General features: G+C 36.6%; 1 protein-coding gene across 1 annotated transcript in view; it reads right to left on the bottom strand.

The window, feature by feature from the left end:
• Positions 1–1,540: 1,540 nt before the first annotated feature.
• LOC121414948 (regulator of G-protein signaling 7-binding protein-like) overlaps positions 1,541–23,219 on the bottom strand; it is a 45,407-nt gene continuing 23,728 nt past the window's right edge. The window contains exons 4-6 of the mRNA XM_041607994.1: positions 10,030–10,219; positions 9,274–9,347; positions 1,541–2,361 (exon numbers count right to left, since the gene is read on the bottom strand). Of these exons, the coding sequence (XP_041463928.1) occupies positions 2,267–2,361; positions 9,274–9,347; positions 10,030–10,219 (359 nt within the window). The 3' untranslated portion in view covers positions 1,541–2,266. The remainder of the gene's footprint in view (positions 2,362–9,273; positions 9,348–10,029; positions 10,220–23,219) is intronic.

Genomic DNA, 23,219 nt, shown 5'->3' with positions numbered 1-23,219 from the left:
AAATAAACAGAAGAAGAACAGGTCAATTATCTAATGAGTATGTAAAATGAATAGGATTATGTGTTTGGTGCTATATTGTCATCATTCTCCAAAGATTTTTATTCTGTAATTTGTTTATGTTTTTTGTAAAATACTGTATTGATTATTCTATGATGATGCAAAAGAGAAAAAGGCGTAATGTCATTCCCGTTGAGTAACTTTCATTTACTTTGACCGATATATGGCTTTAGGCAGTAATGAGAAATGAAAATACTACCAAAAAAATCACAAAAATATCTAAATCATTATACTAATATTACTAGCTACATCATATGAAGAAGACATACATAAAGTGGAGTGACGCACAGAGCGTAAAAAACGCGTTATTGCTGAAATATTTACATCTTGCCATGATATTTATATACAATTCATAACAAAATCAATCGCTTCAATTGACTGTAAAAGAAATAAAACCATGAAACAAACATCATCCTTCACTAGTCTTATGCAATTACGGAGTTACCTAATGTTGCATCATAATAAATCATCTTTTTTTCATAATCAAATAGAGAAGGTACAATAAACCCAAGCGGGTGTTTCCTAAAGCTGTTCGTAAGTTAAGAACGACTGGTGATCCTTTCTTGTGTTAAATGGTATATTCATTGGCGATGGTTAAGCGCGTAAGAAAAGTTCACCAGTCTTCTTAAAGTCGCTCTTAACTTTACGAACAGCTTTATGAAACGGCCAGGTCCTCTGCCAGTGATGATGGGACAAACTCCCCTTCACTGGCAATAGGCAGGGTGATAATACACGATATAGATTGAACAGGTACAATTGAAATATTCAAACAAACACTTAGAGTGCAACCGGTTGATGTGCTATGCTTGTATGACTATTTAATTATTGTTATAATTTGTTATTCAGGATTCGGCAACTTTCTATAACTTACCTAGAAACTTCATGAAGTAACAATGCTCGTAAATCCAGAACGCCATGATGTGATATTAATTATATTCGTCATCCCAACAATGAACTTCTTATAATTTTGGTTGGTGACTATCATTTCTGTAATAGGCCTATATAGCGGTTGTTTTAGGGTCACTTTGGACTTATCTTCTTATATATCATCTTTGCCATAAAGACCAAGAAAAGTAGGCCTATAACTAGCGTACATTTTCCAGTGTTTACTGATAGCATGTTTACGCAAATTGGTTGACGCATAAGACATGACAGCCCACGGGGTAAGTTTGCTTTCACGACCCCAAGAAAAAAATATTATTGGACCCTTTGGTTTAAAACTTGGTAATGAACTCAACTTACAAAAATCAAACGCAAATTGACTTGTAACATACCACAACTAACTATTCAGGAATTGAATTTCACTTTTGTTAGTAAGGTTCGTTGATACGCAAGTTTTATGACGCTGGCCCGTAATGTTGAACCACAACCACAAAAAAGGCCTAAGACATTAGGTACCTTAAATCTGTTGTAGGTCCTACATAGGTATTTCATGCTGACCATCTCATTTCACACTTCGGAGTCTATATTTTCTATCATTAAATCGTCGAAAGCCACCGCTCCTGCAATCTGTCCATCCCCTTTGACTTTTTGGTTTCTATATTATCAGTTTTACTAATGTTCCGAATATCACGTCCCGGATACTTCCCAATATTTCCCTACAAGGTGTGAGAGTCGTACCGAAGGTCCTGTCAGATCCTGACGCCTAATCATTAGCGGATCTAGCTTTTTGCTGAAAGGGGGTTGACCAGTTTTTATTTCCCCAAAAATTGACAAGGAAAAGGGGGCATTTGAGGTTCATCTCTTTCCTGTGCTGCGACGTACTGCGTCTTGAACCCTCCCTTCCGTAGATCCACCTCCCCCTTTCTTTCACGGATCCCATAGGGTGGTTTAAACCCCACCCCCATATCGAAAACCATTTAAAAATGCGTAAGTTTAAACCTCATTCTTCAGCAGCATCCATTTCTGACTATCTTAATGTTGGCAGACTGCATTGGCATCTGCACTCTCTTGGTATTTGAACATGTTCATGGACTTTTTGTCATTTTACCCCGTTCTACAAAAGTATCGAGATGGATGCTGACGTTATTGTTGGAAAATTGTAATAAGCGACTGGGTCCTGAAGATTGCACTCTATTTCGCAAAGAATTTCCTAGACCGTCCAATCAAAGAAGAATAATATGTGCCACATTATGATCGGGTGCTCCTTGTAGGGTCGTACTTCATCACCCATGACTTCTGAGTGATGATTGGATCAGCTGACGGAACTTTATAGAGGTTTAGAACAGCAACACCATATAAGCCTCCGCCTCATCTTACCAACACCGCTCACGGGAAGAACTTCGGAGATGAATGCACTACCATCTGTAAAAGTGGAAAAAGGGGAGAGAAAAAGATGGAAAATTGTGAGAGGGCGTTTTGGCACTAGGTTGATATCCTCAAAATTACCCATTATATACGTCACTCCAGGCTAAAATGATATGATTTTAGAACAGAAAAGGTAAAATCAGACAAACGATATACTGAAAATTTCATCAAAATCGGATGAGGAATAAGATCCACATTGTGCTGCACTCGACCCGGGTGAGGTGAATGGGTACCCGGTAGGAAGAAATTCCTCGAATGCTCGAGCGCCCGATCAAGGTATAGCCGTGCTAAAGCCGGGGTAATGATAGCAGGGCCCGATGGGAGAACAATTATTTTCGGAACTGAAGTGGCTACCCTGGGTAAATATGCCGCTATAGTATTGTTATTATTATTGTTATTATAGATATGACATTTTCAATCTTTGCATTATTTCTCTCTAATTGTATTGCAGTGTAACAATGTCGACTTCATAATGTGTTGTATATAACATAGGCGGATCCAGGGGGCCCGAGGGCCCGGCCCCCCCCCCCCCCCCCCCCTATTGGCGGAGCAAAAAAAAAGAAAAAAAGGGGAAAAGAAAGGAAAAAAGAAAAGGGAAAAGAGAGGAGAAAAGAAGGAAGGCAAGCATAAGAGGAGGAAGATGAGTGAATAAAATACGATGAGGGGAAGACTTGGAAAATATTTTTTTTTTTAATCTTTCATGTTGGGAAATAAAATTTTCGCTCGCGCTTCGCGCTCGCACTGCCTTTTAGGTGATATCTTGCTCAATATGGACCTTAAAATATCAAATTTTTAAGTCAATATACAAAACATATTTCAGCTGGGAAATTGAACTTTCATTATTTTGTTATATTTACAAATTGATTTTTTAAAAGTGTAAAAATTTCTGCTTTATGGTCTGAATATTAACAATTTCTGCTTGCGCTGTGCGCTCGCAAAATTTGATTTGTCAGGATATTATTTTCCTGTATTTCATAAAGTTCTCAAAATATCCCTATTTAGGTCAGATCGTCAAAACTTATCAGCTAGCGCTGCACGCTCGCATTTTGATGAGTGAGTTATGTATATCTCAATATTAATTCTAAACTTGACAAACTACTTAAAATCACCATTTGATGACAATTAGTCATAAATTTCTGCTCGCGATTTGCGCTCGCATTAATAGATATTAAACTCATGCATCTTATGCATAATTACAAAAGTGCTTTAAATGTCCAGTTTTCAGGCCATAATATTAATAGATTTCGCGCTCTCATGCTTAGGAAGATATTCATCATTTCCTTATGATGACATAATGTCCTTATAGAATATCCCGGTCCTATGTCAAAACTCAAAGTAACAATAATGAAAAATATCAGCTCTGTTTTAACTGTGATCCTTTTTCACCTCACAATTTTTCCACAAAGTGTTTGCAATACAGAGCTTAAAGTGACCCCTTTTCAGATCGGAATATTAAATATTTTTAGCTCGCGCTTTGCGCTCGCTTTATTAATTTTCATGATAAAAAAAGGGTATTTAGAATACCCAAATTCTAGGTCGAAATCTGAAACACACGTTTATTCAGATACGCAGCTTGTTCTCCATTTAAATAATTATCCAGTTTCAGATCACAATATAAAAAAATTGTCTGCTCGCGCTTTGTGCTCGCATTATTAATGTATGAAAATTTCCAATAACTTAACCTTTTCATAATTTACAAAACATACATGTAAATAGAGTGTCCAGAATTTTTCCGCTCTCGCTTCACGCTCGCATCAGTAATGTTAAGTTTTGTCGTATCATTTCCACGATTACAAAAAGTGCTTAAAATTTCCATTATTCAGGTAGAAATGTCAAAAATTTTCAGCTCGCGCAACGCGCTCGCAATATTTGAATGTTGAAATATGTAACGTCTTCATGGCTAAGTTCAAGCAGTCCATAATAGGTACGTTTTCGATCAGCTCAAAACGTATATAAAAATTTTCCGCTCGCGCTCTGCGCTCGCAATAATAATGTAAAGAAGATCCCCACTTCCTCCTCCTTTTCATGATTTACAAAACTTGAATAGAGCGTCTCGTTCAGTAGGTCTAAATCTCGAAATTTTTTGCTCACGCTTCGCGCTCACACCAATCGTTTATTTATATACCTATTCTGTTAAGTTACAAAAAGTGCTTAGAATTTCCTTTCCTTAGGTAAAAATGTCGAAAAAAATCAGATCGCGCTTCGCGCTCGCATTATTTGATTTTTTTTTAAATATGTAGCGTCTTCATGGCTAACTGCAAGCAAGTACTTAACAGTACCTTTTCCATCAGTTCATTTCTGCTCGCGCTTCACGTCCGTAATAATTATTCACTTGCATACTCATCTTTTTTCAGGATAACAAACATTGCCCAGAATGTTAAAAACTTTAGGAAAAAGTACATAAGATTTTCCCCAAAAAAATAGCTCGCGCTTCGCGCTCGCATTATATAAATAAGGATTATGGTAATATATATTTATGTTTATTCATAAGAATAAGGCTAAGAAGTGACTAATAGGACTACCCCTTTAAAGAAACCAAAAATCCCGGCAAATATCATATTCGAGTGGCCGATCGGGGAAAATATGGCTGAAAAAAATTTCCGGCCCCCCCCCCTATTGGCGAAGGCTGGATCCGCCCCTGTATAATGTGTTCTTTTGATTGTTTTATGTATATACATGTATTGTGCAGGGCCCTGGTTGACAGCAGTGAACAGGCTACCCTGGGTAAAGAAGACAAATCATTTTTTTTTTAAATCGGTGAAACTGTTCTATGTAAGTCTTGATGAATACCGGTATGAAGGGAACATATAGATTCACCGTTGCAACATAATATACGTAACTTTGGGGAGGGGTTGCAAATTCTTTGGGTTTTTCATTTCGCCTACATTAGTTCATATCAGGTAAATATATCTAAGTCATTAAGTTGTAATTGGGAATATGTTTCCCGAGAAAGAAACATATATGGTTCAACGAGAGTTCATGTCGACAGGCGAGGTTGATAACATTCTTTCATTTGCAATCCCTCGCATCAGTATTATTCATACAGGGCAACGGGACGAAAATGCACCTTCAATGTGACAGTCACATTCGGTCAGTTACTTCATTTTAGAATACACACCACAGAAGTTTTGATTGTAATGTGCGGTTTCCTCAAACATCCTTCACCTATTGACCCCCTTCTTTTTCTCTCTTTATCTTTCTATCTATCTCACTCTCTTTCCTTCTCTTTATATGCAGCATTATACAGGCGCGGATCCAATTGTTAAAATTATATCAACCCATCAACCTATTCAATAATTACAAAAGTGTTTAAATGTCCAGCTTTCAGGCCTTAATATCAATAAAATTCGTCTCATAAGGCTTAACAGATTAATAAATAAGATAACATTTTCATGAATTCCTAATAACTAAATTGTCCCCCTTTTCAGAACGGAATATCGAAAAGTTTCATCTCGTGCTCAGAAAAGGAGAATAGGAAGATAGTCCTCATTTTCATTTGATGGCAAAATGTCATTTGAATGTCCCGCGGTCGTAGGTAAAAATTATAATGAAAGATATCTGCTCGCGCTCGCATCATTTTTTTTCAGTTCTTTCCACATCCACTTCACAGTTTCTCTAAATAATGCTTGAAATAGTGCTTAATTTGATCCTTTTTCAGATCGGAACATCAAATATTTTCAGCTCGCGCTTCGCACTCGTTATTGAATTTCATGATAAAAAAATGTATTCAGAATGCCGAGATTCTAGGTCTAAATCTAAAACGCACGCATGCATGTTGATTGAGAGTTGGTTCATTATTGAAAACGTGTTTAAGTTATCTAGTTTCAAATCAGAGTATCATTTTTTCTGCTAGCGCTTCGCGCTCGCATTATTATTGTAGGAAGACCAATTGTCCCTCCATTTTATGATTTACAAAATATGAATAGAGTGTTCTTGTTTTTAGGTCTGAATCTCAATTTTTCCGCTCGCACATCGTACTCTTATCAAATGTTTAGTTATGTATCCAGGTGCGTGTTTAATAAAGCTGTTCGTAAGATACGAACGACTTCACGCACGACTGGTGACCTTTTCTTGTACAATGTAATTATTGATATATGATCTAAGAACATGTTACATTTGTGCTTTAAGTTGTACGTAACTTTACGAACAGCTTTATGAAACACCTACCCGTTCCAAATTACAAAAAGTACTAAGCATGCCAAATTTTTAGGTCGGAATGTACAAAATTATCATCTCGCGCTTCGCGCTCGCATTATTTAATTGTTGAAATATGTATCGTCTCTATGGCCTACTGCAGAGAGTCCTTAACAGGCCCCCTTTTCGATTAGGCCAGAACGTATATTCAAAAAGTTCTGCTCGTGCTTCTCGCTCGTGGTTATTATCTTATTATGCGTCTTGTTTAAGATTACAAACATTGCACAGAATGTTCAATTTTCAGCACAAAATACATAAAATTTCAGATTTTTTTTTTTTGCTCGCACATCGCGCTCGCAGTATTTGAATAGGGCTTATAAGAACATTACATAAGAATAAAGCTAAGAAGTGACTGTTAGGACTACCCCCTTCAAAGAAACAAACATAAAACATCTCTGAGTGGCCGATCAGGGAAAATGTAGGTACAATTTTTTTCGGCCCCCCCCTATTAGTAGGTTTTCATGCAAAAGTTTAGGTCATTTAAGGCCACGAAAACAAAAATGACAAGAAAAAAAGGTTCCTCGCTTTCAAGGGGGAGGGGCATAATAGGCCTTTGAATATATAGATATATATATCATATATATCTTTCTCTCTTTCACAAAGGTTATCATAAAAACTTTATTAAAAAGCTTAAGATTGTATTTACAGTTTAAGTCGGAAATTAAGCACCTTCGATATCTTCTTTTCAAGGAAAGATCAATATCCTGACAGGTAAAAATGCAAAAATAACACCAAGCTTACTGTTTAGTTTTACGAAGTGATATTTGCACATGACTACAAAAACTCTCCAAATTATATAATGTATTTTGCCTCCATATTCAATTTATTCGAAATTGAAATGAATACAATCGAAACTGCAATTCCATTAAGGGAAAATAGTGGAAAATGGACGGGAATAATGAATTGAATGGACAATTTAACATTTTCGTAGGCCACACGTGGATCAATTTGAAATTGTTATATTGCCTATTTAAAGAACATATTGTAACGAGTTCATATCAGGATTTCGTATCGCATATTATTTAGAGGCCACTTTTGTTGGAAAGCGCAAGCCTATAAACGCTTGATCGAAATTTTAGCGATATGGATATGAGTGCTATTTTGTTTAAACAAAATATATTTCAGCCACATTCTTGTCAAGCGATTTCTGAGCTTTTATGAAAATCAACGTCAAATTTCTATTGCATTTGCCTTTATCCTTCTTTATTATTTTCAACCATTTGTTCATATATGAATTTAGTTAAGTTTTTGAGTTAGTTAAGTTTTGAGTTAGAACGCAGAATCGAATGATAGAAAGGAATGAAAGAGAGGTTTAGAGTGAGACGAGAATGAAATAAAGAGAAGGTACAAGAGGGGGTGAGGGAGGGGGATAGAGAGAGACAAAAATATAGAATGTGAGAGAGATGGATATATTAAGAGACAATCTAAAAAGAAGAGAGGAGAGAGAGATATTAAGAGCGGGATATGAAAGATGGATAAAGTGTCGGTGGAATATTATGCCTATGTGCGGGTGTGTGTTGGGGGAGAGAGGGGATAGAGTGTATGTTTGTGTGTGGGAGAGAGAGAGAAAGAGGAAGATGAAAGGACACCAGTCTGCCATTAATAATATTAATCCCCGGTGACATACATTTCTATTTGCTCATCGCTTCCTACAGTTTTATTTTGTGTACAAACAGAAAATATTCCATTAACGACCCACGAGATAAAACGCTATTGGGGCATTCGCATTGAGCATCGATGCGCATTCTTACAAACCCTAGAAATCGCTTTTACATCTTTCGTATTAATAATAGGCAAACCTCGTTGGAAAGGTATTTTCACCTCGTTGGAAAGGTCTTTTCATTTTTGTTATTGTTCTTTTTTATCTAGTTCGGTTTTATTTTCAAATATAACATAAATCGTCAATAGATCATTGTCATTGTAAATGTTGCAAGAGTGAAAGGTATGTTCATATTCTGTTCTTTCGTTTTCTTTGTGTTTCCCATGTTATCCTTTTTTTATAAGAAAGATGGCGATGAAATTTGATTAGTGTCATTTAGGGGATAACTTCATTAACGTGAAATCAAATTATGTATTTTCGTAGTCTTATTCATATTTCTTCCAATGCATGGTGTTAAATGCATTTTTACTTCCCACATCTCTCTCTCCCACTCTCTCTCTCCCTCTCTCTCTCTCACTTATAACACCCAGTTAATGTTCTGTTTTGTCTGGTTTTCCAGATTTTCGTAGACATACTCGCTCTTGAACATGTTGGCAAGCATCTACTTTACCACATAATTCATTTCGTAGTTAACGAGCTCGAAATTACTTCAAACATTTTTTGCGCTCAAACACTTCAGATTTTTTTTTTACATCTTATAAAGTAATTTGTCTGCTGATTATAATTTTTAATGCAAAAACACTTTAGGTGAGGTTGCTGCTAGCATGTGACGTCACACTTTTATGTTGTTTTCGGATGGATTTGTGCCAAACCTTGATGAATAACGCTTACGCGTTGCCTGTAATTAGCATACCCAACTCCAAGATACCCACGAAATTCATTATAATTATAACAAGATTCCACTTGAATGCAGCGACTAGGGTGACATCTTTATTGGGATATCTTTGTAGATATCATTACTCCGGTCATCGGGTTCTGGCTATCCGATGGTATGTCTTTCTCCACTCCCCGGGGAGCAATTCAGCGAGAGACCCACAGAGAACACGTTCACCTACCTGGAGTTCGTTGTCTTGGTAGTAACTCGTTATGATCGACCTCCCTCAGCATAGCCTGAACATGCCTTATATCTCTGTAGTAAATAAGATAGGAATATATTAAGCTTCAAATGAGTTTTATTGAGTATTATTCTGTTTGCTTTCTGTCATCATTCACATCTCAAATCGTCTTCCCCATCATCATGATCATTATCATTATAATTATCTCCTGCTTCTCTTGATGCTGCTATCCACTCCTGTATCTCATCTTCAGCACCAAAAGCGTTGATATTCTCTCCTATTCCCCCCTCCTTTTCTCATCCTCCTTCTCCAAGTCTTCCTTCTCCGCATCAACAACAACAAGCCGCTGTCATTGTCCTCCGACTTCTCACCATCGTTCTTTTTTTTCACTTTCTAATCATCATCACCATCATCATTATCGTTATTATATCCATCATTATCATCAACGTCACTATCACCACCATCATTTTCATCATCATCATCATCGCCATCACCATTATCATCATTGTTATTATTAATATCAATACCACCATCATCATCATCACATCACCATCATTATCATCACCATCACCATTATCATCAATATAATCATCATCACCATCATCATTAGCAGCAACCTCATTGTCGTCGTCGTTGTCATTGACAACATTTTGTTATCAACGCAAAAAATAGACCCATGGTCATCGTGATGAACAGCCACACCAATAGCGTCACAGGCATGACCATCGTCTCACCCGACAACCTAATACTACTTACACACATATTTGTTCGAGGTCGTCTTTGATGGTGATGGGGGCGTCGATGACCATGGAGTCTTCCATGTGCTCCGAGATCGTCCTCTCCCCTTTTAGTCTGTCTGATCCCTGGACGGCGTTGGAAAGGGGCTTCCCCGTGGTCGGCCAGGTCCCCTTGTTAGGCACATCAGAACTTTCTACTACACCAGGCACTGGAAATGGAAATGCAAAACGAAATATAATTGTTTGTTTATTTGTTTTATTTCCAAAATCAAATAAAACAATAACTTACAAAACAACAACAATAATAATGATAATGAAATTATGATACGGTTGAACAGCCCATTTCAGAGGTGTTTAGCGTGACAGCTCCGTTCTTCCATGTGATCCAATGATCATTGTGTCTGAAGGATCAACATACTGTAATTATTTACAAAACATTTAAAAGGAAATTTAGAAGATAAGTATTATGTGGACAATACAAAATATAATTTGGCACGTAATTAGGATTAGTGATAAAGAGGAAACGTTTCACTTGTATAAAGGGATGATATTTCAAATAATACAATATTCAATTTATTATTATGATAATCATAACCAAAGTAGGAAGAAACAATGTTATTGTTTCGACTAAGAAGGTCCTTCAATGCTGTTGCGAGTATTTGCATAAATTATATACTATACGAGGGCAAGTAATGGTGTATGCATGGGGGAGTTCACGTGTGCAATTTATTGGTATATAAATGGGTTAGTGTGAGTGGGGGAAATGTCAGGGTGTCGTGCAACCCCCCCCCCCTCATCTATACAACCCATGGCCCCGTCTTACAAAGAGTTACAATTGATCCAATCAATCGTATATGGAAATCCATCAGAGCCACATTATTTTATACAAGAAATTTGCAAAATGTCCTTTGTAACAAAAGCAAACGCACGAAATTGTCAAGAAAACGATGAATTTATGAATATATATCAGAAACATTTTTAACAAACTTGCATATTAGATGTGGGCGTTGCTGGCCTTCCATAGTTGCAATTGCAATTCTTAGTAAGACGAGCCCCATATTTACCTCTATCTTTCTGATCACAATTCATCATTCTTTAAACCAATAATGTCCGACCACTAATCGATTCAATCAATATTACGTTTCCTGTTGTCCTAAATCTCTAAATGACATCTCACGAAATTCACATTTCTTTGCATCATATCGCGGCTGGTGTTTCTTAAAATCATGTTCACGCTTTCCCTCTTTATATTACACCGCTTCCTATGTCTTTTTTTTCTCTTTAAGTTTTCCTTCGATTACATGAACTTCACTCTTTTGCTTTATGTGAAAGGAATGCACTCTCTCTTGCGAGCACTTTTTAACACATATTTTGCATCAGTAGAGACCTGTACACTCCATCATCATCCCTATCATCATCAGTAATTCAGTATCGCCTTTGTCGCATTCGTTATCATCGTCATCATCATGTTTGCACCATTTCAACTGATCACTGTTAACACAATACATACAGAATTCAGTCACATGGTCACATGCTCTATTTAACATGTTTAGTTTGACTCTTCGTCAATATAGAGTCATAGTATTCATAATACTTTGGTCACATTTGCTCTACGGTGGCCGTACGGCGAGTTGATAACAGCCGTTCTATTCATTTTTATTCAAACCACCTATGTATAGATAGTAGAAACAATGTTAAAACGGCTGTTTTCGACTCGCCGTACGGCCACCTCAGAGTAAATGTGACCGAGGTTTAAGGGAAGGAAATCTTCTACACCCTCTATGAAAACATCTTAAAACATTTTGCCATAGGTTTTCATTTTCTGATCCCCAACTTTCTCTCTCTCTCCCTCTCTCTCACTCATTTATACACTATCTCTCCATTTTTCGTCACACTCTTCCCCTCTCTCCTTCTATATACCTGTACAAGTTTTAGGAAAAGACATGTATATGCTTAGAGATAATTATGATAAAGAATGAAATTCGTCGCCACCCCCTCACATCATCCACGCGACCGCTTCCGAATCAAATCGCTTCCATTATAGCCGCACCTGCTCATGTTTTCGATCAAATTCTCATAATGTGGTCATAATGTCAACAGAACCATGATAGCAATGAGACTTACACCTGTGTTTTCTTTGCGAGGCCATGAGCTGTCGCCATGGCAACACATCCTAATTTTGCCATTGTCTTCTGCGTTGACTTGGTCTGAATTATTGTGGTTATTACGATATGTCTGTATATTTTTTTTTCTCTCTCTCTTTTCTCAGCACATTTCATTTGTCCTCAATATTGTACTATACATGTAAGTATGCACCTGTTATCTTCATAAGATATTAACTTATTTTAGCCACAATTACCAGTATACGAAGTGGGGTTTCTTTCATATCAAAATATTCGATTTTAAAATCATTTCATAGCAAAATCTAATTCACATTAAGCAAAAGTCATTACACCTGATAAGTAATAAGCTATTATAGGCCTAATTCAGAAATACCGGTCGGTGACGGATAGCAATGTAATGTAGGGAACGAGTTTTACAAACCGCTGAAACCGGCAGACAACGCATGCTAGTTCTTCAAGGCCGATATCAACTCACATGAACAAAATAAAGGAATGATATACCGTGTATTACATTAATAGACACGTGACATCTTCGTTAGATATTAAGCTATTTAGTCATAATCTGTTTTCACTGGAAACATGTATGTGAATTTTTATCTGCACTTTCGCAAACTGATTTCTTATCTACTCTTTTTTGTGGTACAAGTTTCATGGTAGTATTACAAGTCATTGAGTGTGCGAATTGTGTTGTTTTATATTATTATTTCCGTTTGTTTAAAAGTGGTTGTCTAAACTTGTAATATCACTATCGATAATGTTAGTAACATGTTCTATTGTTCGCCCTCTAAGAAGAACAGTTGTGAATATTATTGATGAGACTTATGAGACTTATCTATAGTCATTATAAATAGAAAAGTTGATAAATGAATAAATGAACAAATCAATATAAAATGTGCTTCGTCTTCCTACCTCTGTATCAGTAATATTTTTATTCAATTCTTATCTTATTTTTTTTCGAAGAGCTGTAGGGAGGGATGTTGAAACTGCAGCTCTACTCTAATCTCGTCAACCCCCAAGTTCCGTACCATGTTAAAAATATTTACTTTTTTTTAATTCTCTATGTTAGCTTTCAGTGACTGAAATGCAACATAGTTTTGAAGTCCTGTGGTATGTCGGTTAAAAATGCAGCTGGGCACGAAACATGAATCGTCTAATGCCATCTAAATCTAGAGTAAAGAGTCTACGTGTATTGCAAAGCATACCCTGTCCCCGTCACACCCCCTGGGTATGTATCGAACTCTAACATAGAGAATAGTCTATTGAAGTACACTGTTAAAACTGTGGTGTTAAAACTGACACCAATTGGTGTTAATAGAGGACCACACCCTGAGGTGCTAAAATTACACCCTAAAGATTGAACATAACACCAAAGAGTGTAAATGTAACAACCAAAGCCTTCGGTGTTGTAATAACACCTACAGGTGTAAAACTAACACCACCAATTTAACACCGGTGTAAAATAACTGGTGTGGTCCTCTATGTACACCGGTTAACACCACAGTTTTTGCTGTGTAGAGATGTAAGATAGAGTTACATTCATGGGGATCAGCAGGAGGGGTGATATCCCCCCCCCCCGGAAATTGTAAATTTTGTAAATCAACAAAGTTTATACTGTTCAGGAGGGGGAAGGGGGGGTCAGATCGCCTCTGGGAAATCATTGAGACATGTCTGAAGAATTGAACTGTATGGATGAAAATATATGTGTATGTCTCCAAAATACCATTATTGAGATCCGAGAAAAGCCTGAAAAGGCTTTGCATTGTCGACATGCAGCACGATGCATACATGCATGTGTGGTGTATAGCCATGTCGCAGCATGTTAGATCATTCCTATCAAAACCAACTGTAAAAAGTGTAATGCGATCGTACACTGCACATTACCAATGTCGTACCCAATGGTACCTGTATACATTACAGAATGACGATGTCTTACATCGATCGTGAATGTCTTCTAAGCAGAATAGGGTCTCGAGAACAATTTAGGATAACAAAACTATGGAAGCTTAAAAGTGCCACCGAGATGTTGAGATAATTATCTCGGGAAGTCGACATCTTGATAGCAAAAGATAAGATGACGAGATCCTGGATCTCATCATGTCAACATCTTTTAGAAGAGATGTTGAGATGACGAGATCCTGGATCTCATCATGTCAACATCTTTTAGAAGAGATGTTGAGATGACGAGATCCTGGATCTCATCATGTCGACATCTTTTAGAAGAGATGATGAGATGACAAGATCCTGGATCTCATCATGTCAACATCTTTTAGAACAGATGATGAGATGACAAGATCCCGGATCTCATCATGTCAACATCTTTTAGAAGAGATGTTGAGATGACAAGATCCCGGATCTCATCATGTTGACATCTTGTAGAAAAGATGATGAGATGATGAGATGATCTTGTCATCTCAACATCTCTTCTTAAGATGTTGACATGATGAGATCCAGGATCTTGTCATCTCATCATCTCTTCTACAAGATGTCAACATGATGAGATCCAGGATCTTGTCATCTCATCATCTCTTCTACAAGATGTCAACATGATGAGATCCGGGATCTTGTCATCTCATCATCTCTTCCAAAAGATGTCAACATGATGAGATCCAGGATCTTGTCATCTCATCATCTCTTCTAAAAGATGTCAACATGATGAGATCCGGGATCTTGTCATCTCAACATCTCTTCTAAAAGATGTTGACATGATGAGATCCGGGATCTTGTCATCTCATCATCTCTTCTAAAAGATGTCGACATGATGAGATCCAGGATCTCGTCATCTTATCTTTTGCTATCAAGATGTCGACTTCCCGAGATAATTATCTCAACATCTCGGTGGCACTTTTAAGCTTCCATACAAAACATTTACATATTATTTACAATACAATCAGTCTACGTTTGACACTAGACATACTAGAGCAAATCATATTTAGTTTTTCTTTTTAACTATTTATAATACAAACAATGTGACAAGTCTGCAGTCATGGCAGTTTCCATTTTCTTATTTAATACAGAATGGGGCTGTAATTGGCTATCCTTATCCACGGCATGCACCCACAAACACACGCGCACACACCTTCTTTTACAAAAATAATAAAATGTATCAAATAAAATTAAGGAAATCATCCCGATGTGTACGCCCACATCAGGCAAATAAAAACGACAGTAAGTTGTAAGACAAAAATTGGTCATGTTACTATTGATTGGTTGAGACAGACAAAACAGTGTTTCAACGTATAGTCAAGTATTTATCAATTCAACTAAATCGATGAAGCATGTGGGAAGGGGTGGTGGTGAGTGAGGGGTGGGGTCTCGTATTATCATGGAATGGGGGTCAGAAGGGGGTAGTGCAACGGAAGAGTATTTTTTATACAAATAAAGTTTGCTTATGATTTATATATTCTATATTTTTTCAGGTACAACGGGATCCCCTGTTTCTTCGAATTGTGTGGGGGGGTATCCGATCTTGTAGACTGAGACGAACGATATAAGTGGGTGATAAAACGTTTGTTGGTTGGTTGTTTTTTTTTTTCAATGAAAGCTACTATGAATTGCCATTATTTCATCGTCGTCGAAGAAAGTGTTTGTTGAATGTGCTATGTATTTCGGTTTAATGTATCCATGTATGAAAGAAAAATAGAATTAATTGAGAAATACAAATCAATTAATTACATTTTTCCCAGTGAGTAAATCATGAAAATTAAAGCAATACGGGGAATGGTTAGATAAATATTTTCAATGTTTCATCCTAGATTAACTTTTAATCTGGTAATTTGATAGATCCAAACCAAAATCTAGACTCCATACTGCTTAAAATAGATGTTTCTAATACCGGTAAAGTGTGCATAACTTTACTTCTTAAGAGCTGCCACTACATGCCTTTGATGGAGATAGATGCATCGTTTTACCTTTTTTCCCTCGTCTGGTAACCGAGCCATCGTCAACCATACTCGAACATCTTACATGGACTGAGGGAAGTCCAGTCTTCAGTTTCACTTTAAAAGCCGTGTTTAGAGAGGACTCGGGCGGTAAGACTGCTAGAGTTACATTTTCTACCTTCATTCCTTCTCCAGCGTATTTTCTTTCTCATAAATTATCATCTAGAAAGGGTTTGTCCCTTGTGCGCATTCCGGGATGCATGCACGACATGCACGAGAAGACTTGCGTCGTGTGCAAGATCATTATGAAGATATCCTTGTCGGATGTTTTTAAGACGCTTGTTTTAAAGATAAAGTTGACGCTTTTGTACTCTACGTGAAACAAGATATCCAAAAATATTTTCTTCCATTGATTGACTTAAATGCGTAGATCTGTATTCATTTAAATGGTGGATAAGAGGTTAACTTGTTTTATTTGACCCAAACTGAATGTACCACGATGTGTTCAGTGATTTGTAAACATCATCGGCAACGGAAGGGTGCGCCAGAGCAAATAGTTATCTTCTGGATTCGATACTAGTTTATTTGGATTAGGTTTAACTATATCTTGGCAATCTAAACATTAGATATATTACAAATTTATTCAATCGAATTATCAATCGTGGATTAACAATAACTGACAAGAATCCTAACACAAATTAACACGGATCACATACATACATTATACGAGGGTTATTCTCGAAAAGAGCATTTATTTGCGTTTATGGGGATAGGGCATTTTGTTTACAGAAAAGGGCGGTTTGCTTGTCATCCGTCGATTATTAAGTTATCATAAATATTCTTGGGACAGTTACCAAACGTCTGATTTGCTCTTTTGGGAGTCATTGTATATCGATGAGAGTTACGCCCTTCATATTTGCACAGAAGCCATCCAAAAATGGGTTTGTCAACTTTGTGGGGCAAGGATCATTGGGGATTCAATAACTTACAAGAATAATTCTAAATGCGTAGACCTGTATTCATTTAAATGATGGATAAGAGGTTAACTTTTGTTTTATTTCATATCTTCCTCATACCCTCTATCACTGTTTTGTTCCAGATCCTGTTTGATGTTGCCTGCCTCATTATCTTAATCCCTCTTGGCTTGAGGTCTTTCTTTGGCCTTACTCACACTAACTTCCCTTTGTGTCTGCCTACTCCTTTTCTTTCATCCCCTTCATTAACCTGATTGGTCATCTCTTCTCACCAATTCCCATTTTTGTCTCCTTGTTCCAGTGTTGCTGTTGAATGTCTGTGGTCTATATTATGGTTGTTCCACCTTATATGTTTGTCATTTTGCCTCCGAAGAAGATTCTGCTAGGATCGAAAGCTTAGGCCCCTTTTGACTCTCTTAAGAATAATTCTACAATATAATAACAAAATTAATTTACGACGATGTTGGCAATTTAAACAGTTGATAAATATTTAACACGTTTATTTGACCGAAGTTTCAGTGTCAATCGTGGAAATAGTTAAAGTTTATTCATTGTATATCGATGAGAGTTACGCCCTTCATATTTGCACAGAAGCCATCCAAAAATGGGTTTGTCAACTTTGTGGGGCAAGGATCACTGGGGATTCAATAACTTACAAGAATAATTCTACAGTATAATAACAAAATTAATTTTCGACGATCTTGGCAATCTAAACAGTTGATATTTAACACGTTTATTTGACCGAAGTTTCAGTGTCAATCGTGGAAATAGTTAAAGTTTATAACGTACAAGAATCCATAACACAAATAAACACGGATTTAAAAACATGTTGTGGGAAAAGCCTTTCTTATCATTATTACCTCACAATAATGATCATGCCCACTTCAAAATTGGAAATCATTTATGTGTGTTTATGGGGAAAGGGCTTTATGTTAACGGGAAAAGGGCGTTTTCCTTTTGTTCCATCGATTTTTAATACTAAAGTACGTTCCAGGGACAGTTACCATGCGTAGACCTATAATGTGCTCTTTTCAGGATGATTGTATATCGATGAAGACATCAATCTCTTAAAGAGTTACGCCCTTCATATTTGTTTGTCAGCTTTAGGGGGGAAGGATCTCTGGAGATAAGTTACAAGATTAATTTTACAATTACACATGTATAAAGCAAGGTTTTGATATCATCCTTGCTATCAAGGAATTCCGGGAAAAATGAACAGTAATGATAGTGCTTCATCATAAAGGGTGAACATTTTATCAATGTTTAATATTTCATATTTCTTGTGTTTTCTCTTTTTTCTTCTACATTTATTCATGTCCCTGAAATAAGAAATCCACGTTGACGCCAAGTTGCTTTTTGTCAAACATCTTAATGACTTTTCGATAATTAAGATCAATTGAAGGATTAAAAAAAAATCAGGACGAACTTTATAAGAATCAATTATAAAAGTCGTTGTCGACAAGGACCTATATCCTGGTTGGGTGCATCTCATTGAAAGGAGACATATTTCATCTTTAAAGAATTCTTGTTAGATCTCTGTTTTATCGGCTTTAAAATGTTGTAAGGGCGGACTCCCCATTTAAATCATGTTTGAAAAGAAGTGATATGGATTTCCAACGAATAACCTAATGTCCGGGCCCTTTAAGAACTGAATGTATTCAAGTTCTGATGGTTTCTTGATATATACCGATAAACGTTTGGGGAGTGGGGTATTCTTGTATTGAAACACCGATCATGAGAGGATAGATAGCCGATGCGTGGGCAGCCCAATCGGCGAGATGAACTTTCAATTGGTACACATGACATCAGCTGGAAAAACAAAACCAGCGGTCGCATTTACAGCATGAGATTCAAATTAGGTTTGAATTTAGGAGCGACGATAGTAAAATAGGTAGCCTATGTCAAGGAAGGGTTAAAGAATTGAAGGAAAGAAAATTGAAGGGGATGGGCGGAGTGGGGCGTATATCTGGGTTGAATTTCATTCTTTAAAATGTTTAATGAGAAGAGAAAAGTATTGGATAAGAGACCACCCTAAAGTGGAAAGGGGTCACTAGAATATACTTCACAAGCACAGTAGAACTACACACGCATGATCATTAATTTCAAAACGATGTCGACTAGATATTAGCAAATCGTGTTTTTTTAATAGAAATGTATGAATATTAAATGAATTAATTAATTTGTCAAGGAATGAGTAATGAACTCAAAACAGTCATGTATTCCTTTGTCACACAAAACACCAGAAATGATCATTTATTTATTCATGTATTAATAATGTTTCACGTTTTGTTTATACTTTGATCATTTGCATGACTTTTTTTCAGGTAGACATAATATTTACGACGTTAAGTGCAGTGTCTGCATAGAGTTTTACATCTTACATACTTCCAGACCTGTATAATATGTTTGGAGTTCTTGATGCTATGTCGGGCCTATTCAGTCTCCTGTTATGAAGAAGGAATGTTCTGAACATCGTCTTTTCTCCCCGTGCTCTGTGTTATATAAGTATATTCACCGGGTATAAACTGTTGTGTCGACTTTGAGCATGCAAGGCAAACATAAAGCATGTTCAGGTTTGATTGATTGGTTTGCCATGGCGTGGGGGATATATATCGGGATAAACACAGTCGATCATGCCGAGCAAAGTGATGCAGAAAGCGAGTGTTTGTCCAGACAAGCCGTATGGGAGTTTATCCAGCTCAGTCGCTCACACGCAATCTCCCCCCCCCCCCCCCCCTCTCTCTCTCTCTCTTTCTTGGTCGTTCGCGTTGCATGCATACATTCCATGAATGAATCAGCACCCTCAATTTGTCAGTATACATTCTAGGCCTTAGGCTTAGATCTATATCTAGATCCAATTCTTAAAATCTTAACAAATTGCCATTAACATGATTAATGACAAGAAAAAATGCTCTGCTTGGGCTATATGGCTAGACAGGTCCAGATCTGAGATAACGTTATAGCTTACAGGTAAGCCATAGCCTTACCTAGAATTTTGTCTTTGTCATCAATGGGTATTTGATAATAGTGTAAAAATTGAATCTAGATATAAATCTGCCTAAGGCCTAGAAGCTACGTACCGGCAATTTGTGCTGATTCATTCCCAGATTCATTCATGGCATGCATGCAACGCGAACGACAACAATTTTTCTAAAGATTAAGTCCACGCGCATGCATATACTCTTATTCCGAAGTCGAAAGTCATGAATCTTCATATTTGGGTCTGATGGAACTATTGTGGGGAAAAATAATTTCGCCCCCGGTTCCCTCCTTTTAAACAATCTCTTCCTTGCTCCTCCATTTCTCCACTATGACTGAACATATAAATACACTGGATAATGCTAGGCTCCCTCTCCGCTTTGTAGGTATATCCTGATACACTGCCGAGCTTGTATACACTGCAAAAACTCCGGTGTTGATTTAACACCAGCCCGGAATCTATATCAGTCCACACCAGAGAAGTGTAAGACAACACCAGTTTGGTTTTGGTCTAACACCAGCAATGTGTTTATACAACACCAATTAGCATTAAAACAGCATCGGTTTGATTCCAAACTGGTGTTATATTTCAATTCTTCTCTGGTGTGGACAGATATAGATTCCGGGCTGGTGTTAAATCAACACCAGATTTTTTGCAGTGTGTGAGCCTGGAATTTTTAAAATGAACAGATCTCTTCTTTTTTTTACATTTAGCCTTTTTCTAGACAAAAAAAATATCAGAGACACGGTATATTTCTTTTGCAATAAGACGCCATAGGATATCAAGGAATTCTATGCAGCCCGATAATGTATAGGGTTTCCAAGAAAAAGACGAATTCTGGGCAATTATCTAACTACATGTATTGCAAAATGGCTTCACAATCTTAACCCCTCACGTTTTAGGGTTTTTTCCGGTTTTTTCTCCCCCACCCCCCCCCCCCCCCTCTCTCTCTCTATATATATATACCCTATATATAGATCATTACATAGCTCATTTCACCGTTTACCAAGTCACAATTACGAATTTTTTTCATTTTATTTTTCAAATTACCGATGATTTTATATTATCACAGTTCTATACCAATTATCCTGTTTAGGTTAAACCTTGAAGATTCATATAATGCATTTTTGTCAAACCTTCTCGAGAACTGTAGAACCAGCAGCCAATGGACGGCATATACCGTTCCAAATCATATCAATATTCACTTTTTAAAAAACACTCTCTCAAGCATGGGACTCGCAATTCATTGTAGCTGATCAATAGACTTTTTATGAACAATGTACTATCCCGCAAATGCAAGTTGTACATATTCTCAACATAATTATTGTCCCTTCATTCGAATCATCGTTGGTTTACACAGTAACGTGAATTATTGCCCACCATATTAGTATACTATTTTGTGTTGTCTTCAACTTTCAAACACGACAGATACATGTACATGTATATACGCACAGACACAAAAATGCTTTTTGATACTTCGGAGAGATTTTTTTTTTGAAATAATCTTTTGTCAAAAAAATGAACATGGTTTTAATCCTCTTAATTCAATCGTGGCACTATGGGCATATGGATTAAGATGAAATACGCCGTTCGTCAGATTGTCAATAATTTAAAACTATGCCGGTTATCTATTCAATGAAGTATTACACGAATTGTATATAAAATTAATCACAGACACAATATCGCCGTTGAAATGCCCAAACGCCACGCTTGGCTTTCTGAATAAACAAGTTGTGCAAGCAAAACGCGCACTGCAAAAATTCTGGTGTTGATTTAACACCAGCCCGGAATCTATATATGTCCACACCAGAGAAGTGTTAAACAACACCAGTTTCATGTTGGTCTACACCAGATAGGTGTCTGTACAACACCAATTAGTATTAAAACATCATCGGTTTCATTCCAAACTGATGTTGTTTCAATATACTTCTCTGGTGTGGATTATAGATTCCGGGCTGGTGTTAAATCAACACCGGAGTTTTTGCAGTGTGCATTTACTAAATTAATACGATAAATACGATATATTTTCAACAAGTTCTTAACATAATGTGGATAGAAATTTTCCGAAAATTTGGATGATAAATTGCACATTTTGATGAGCAAAATTAGTAGACCTGATGGTGAGGATGTTCTTATGGATAGTTTGCTTGAGCAGATCTATATGCTCTACCAGCAACTGTGTAATCACTCTTACTTGCTTTGGCTATATTAAAGTGTGTGTGTTTTTTTATTGTGCTCAAATAATGATTTACGATAGTCAATTGTGTCTGATCAGTTTTTATATAGTTTATCCATTTTTATTTCAGTGGTCATAAAACAATCATTTACGGAGTATATTCATGAAGAAAAAAAATATTGTTCTTCAATAGCTATAATATTGATAGCTTCTCATAAATCAAAATAATAAAATGAAGGTCATTTGACTATTTTTCGTGAAGATGTACAATATATGAAAATAATTTAAATGAATGCCGTCTGCTTGTATTGCATTAAGATTCAATTCACATTCAAAGAAATTTGAATGTATCAGTTTCTTTTATCGTTGCATTTCCAAATCTCTTTCCCCATAATAGACCGAATAGTTTTATTCCTATTATCCTCTTGACCCTGAATGATATACAGTAATGCTTTTATAAATCTGCTATACAGTATAAGCTTCTAACATCACACTGTGTAACAAAATCATTTCAAACATGATCTAGAAAGTAGTTAAGATCTCTTTGCTGACTTCGTTTACATTTACATTTGTTGTTATTTATATCCAAAGGAACTGTTGCTGCGCTAGCGCCATGAGCGTCTCTGAACGATTTGTGCGCTCAATATCACAACAATTATTATTAGAAGGTTTGGCTTTATCCAAAAAAATAAGAAACTATGCCGAAGATACTCGTTAAAACTGAAGTATTAGCGGTAGTGCTATAGAGAAACAAGAACTGCTAATTACAGAATCAAAGTGTATTATGATGTTTTTTTAGAGACTCGGCTCAATGCCCTTTTGGCAAAATGCAATGAAGGACATTGCTGTGTTGCTTTTATATAGCCTTTGATAATTATGAAAGCGGATTATGAGGTCTGATAAAAGGAGAGGAAAGCAAATGCCTTCGACAATAAATTTGAGAAAACAAAAAAGTATATATATTTTTGTAGGCTACCAAGAAGACTATTTCACTACATTTTCATTCATCTGATATAACATTATGTCATTATGATCCCTATAGAGGATACTGCCTTGATTTGTATGTTTCGTATGTCTG

This window comes from Lytechinus variegatus, chromosome 5 (assembly GCF_018143015.1).
Source record: "Lytechinus variegatus isolate NC3 chromosome 5, Lvar_3.0, whole genome shotgun sequence".
Lineage (NCBI taxonomy): Eukaryota > Metazoa > Echinodermata > Echinoidea > Temnopleuroida > Toxopneustidae > Lytechinus > Lytechinus variegatus.
The sequence above is the reverse complement of the archived record's forward strand: the minus strand, read 5'-3'. Positions and strand labels throughout refer to the sequence as shown.